Below are 1,427 nucleotides of genomic sequence, written 5' to 3'. Positions count from 1 at the left end.
AGACTTACCTGAGAAGCTGACTTCTTAGGGCTGAAGCTCTCATGTTTAGGGGAACAGGCAGGGGAGGTGGTGCTGCCGGAGGACGCTGAGCCCTTGCCGCTGTCTGTGAACCAGGAAAACGGCAGGAACGGGGAGCCCCCTGACCTGCCAGATCCCTCCACCGACTCCCTGTGGAGAGAGCAGGATGTGAGCACCAAGGGGAGTGCTGGGCCCACAGGGAACTGTGGGTGGAAGCTGTGGCTCAGAGGCATGGGAACCTCTTACCTGCTGCCCATGGACAGGCGGTTGCTGCCCTTCTCCTTCCGACTCTTGCTCGTGGATGCTCGACGTAAGGTGACCCTGTGGGGAGGACCAGGGGGAGTCGGGCAGTGCTGCCCGCTGTACCCTGTACCCAGACAGCTGCAAGCCTTTTGTTCTGGCCCCTCCTCCACTCACCCCAGGTCCAGGAACTTTCGGCGTGTCTTCTTATCCAGGCCAATGGTGGGGCTGGCTGGCTCAGGTGGGCTGGCATCCCGGCTGTCATCTTTTGGGGAAGAGGGAAGGAAATAGCCTGTGTGATTGCCTGCCTGCCTCCTTCAGCTGCCAGCGTGAGACAGGAGAAATTATCTTGACTTAGAATCACGTAGCCTGGCTCTGGTGCCCTTCACTAGCTGTGTGACCTAGGAAAGTCACTTTAGCTCTCTGAGCTTCCTTCGTCTCAAATACGGGGATAATAACACCTGCCTATTTCCTGGGACCTAATGGGATGTTTATGAAAGCCTTACACAAAACGTGAATCACTCTGAAAACTTAGGGACCACTACTATTTACTATTAATTTTATCTTGGCCAATTTCTAACCAGCCTTCTAATCTTGCCTCATCTGTCACATCCTCAGAGAAACCTTCCAGAATGCTTCCAACTAGGTCCTTTCACCCCGATATATGCTCTCCCCCCACCGTGCAAGTTTCTTGCATACCACTTATTACAGCTTGTAACTATATCCTTAATTAAGGAATGATTTGATTGCTTCTCCCCTAGTTACCCTGGCGGTAATCCCGAGAGTGACTCGGGGTAAATGTTCACTGCCAAAAGTGGTAACCCCGAGGCACATTCGGGGTAAATGTTCACTGCCAGAAGCGGTAACCCCGAGCCACATTCGGGGTAAATGTTCACTGCCAGAAACGGTAACCTCGAGAGTGGCTCGGGGTTCATGTTCACTGCTAGAAGCGGTAACCCCAAGGGTGGCTCGGGGTTAATTTTCACTGCCAGAAGCGGTAATCCCCGAGCCACACTCGAGATTACACTGCAGTGTCCCAGAGAAGTCTCTTACCTGCTCCCTGCGATCCTGCGGTGTCCTCCTGTGATCGCCGACGAGAACGCCGGCCGATGACAAATTGCAGTGTTTTTTATTTGATTACATTATTGAATAAAATTATATTATTTTTT

General features: G+C 52.4%; 1 protein-coding gene across 1 annotated transcript in view; it reads right to left on the bottom strand.

Moving 5' to 3' along the window:
* SAMD14 (sterile alpha motif domain containing 14) overlaps positions 1 to 1,427 on the bottom strand; it is a 23,347-nt gene that overhangs the window by 4,150 nt on the left and 17,770 nt on the right. Inside the window, exons 4-6 of the mRNA XM_019638658.1 lie at positions 436 to 523; positions 265 to 339; positions 9 to 168 (exon numbers count right to left, since the gene is read on the bottom strand). Coding sequence (XP_019494203.1) covers positions 9 to 168; positions 265 to 339; positions 436 to 523 — 323 coding nt within the window. The remainder of the gene's footprint in view (positions 1 to 8; positions 169 to 264; positions 340 to 435; positions 524 to 1,427) is intronic.

The sequence above is a fragment of the Hipposideros armiger genome, unplaced genomic scaffold (genome assembly GCF_001890085.2).
Source record: "Hipposideros armiger isolate ML-2016 unplaced genomic scaffold, ASM189008v1 scaffold_40, whole genome shotgun sequence".
NCBI lineage: Eukaryota > Metazoa > Chordata > Mammalia > Chiroptera > Hipposideridae > Hipposideros > Hipposideros armiger.
Note: the sequence above shows the minus strand (reverse complement) of the source record. Positions and strands in the feature narration are given on the sequence as shown.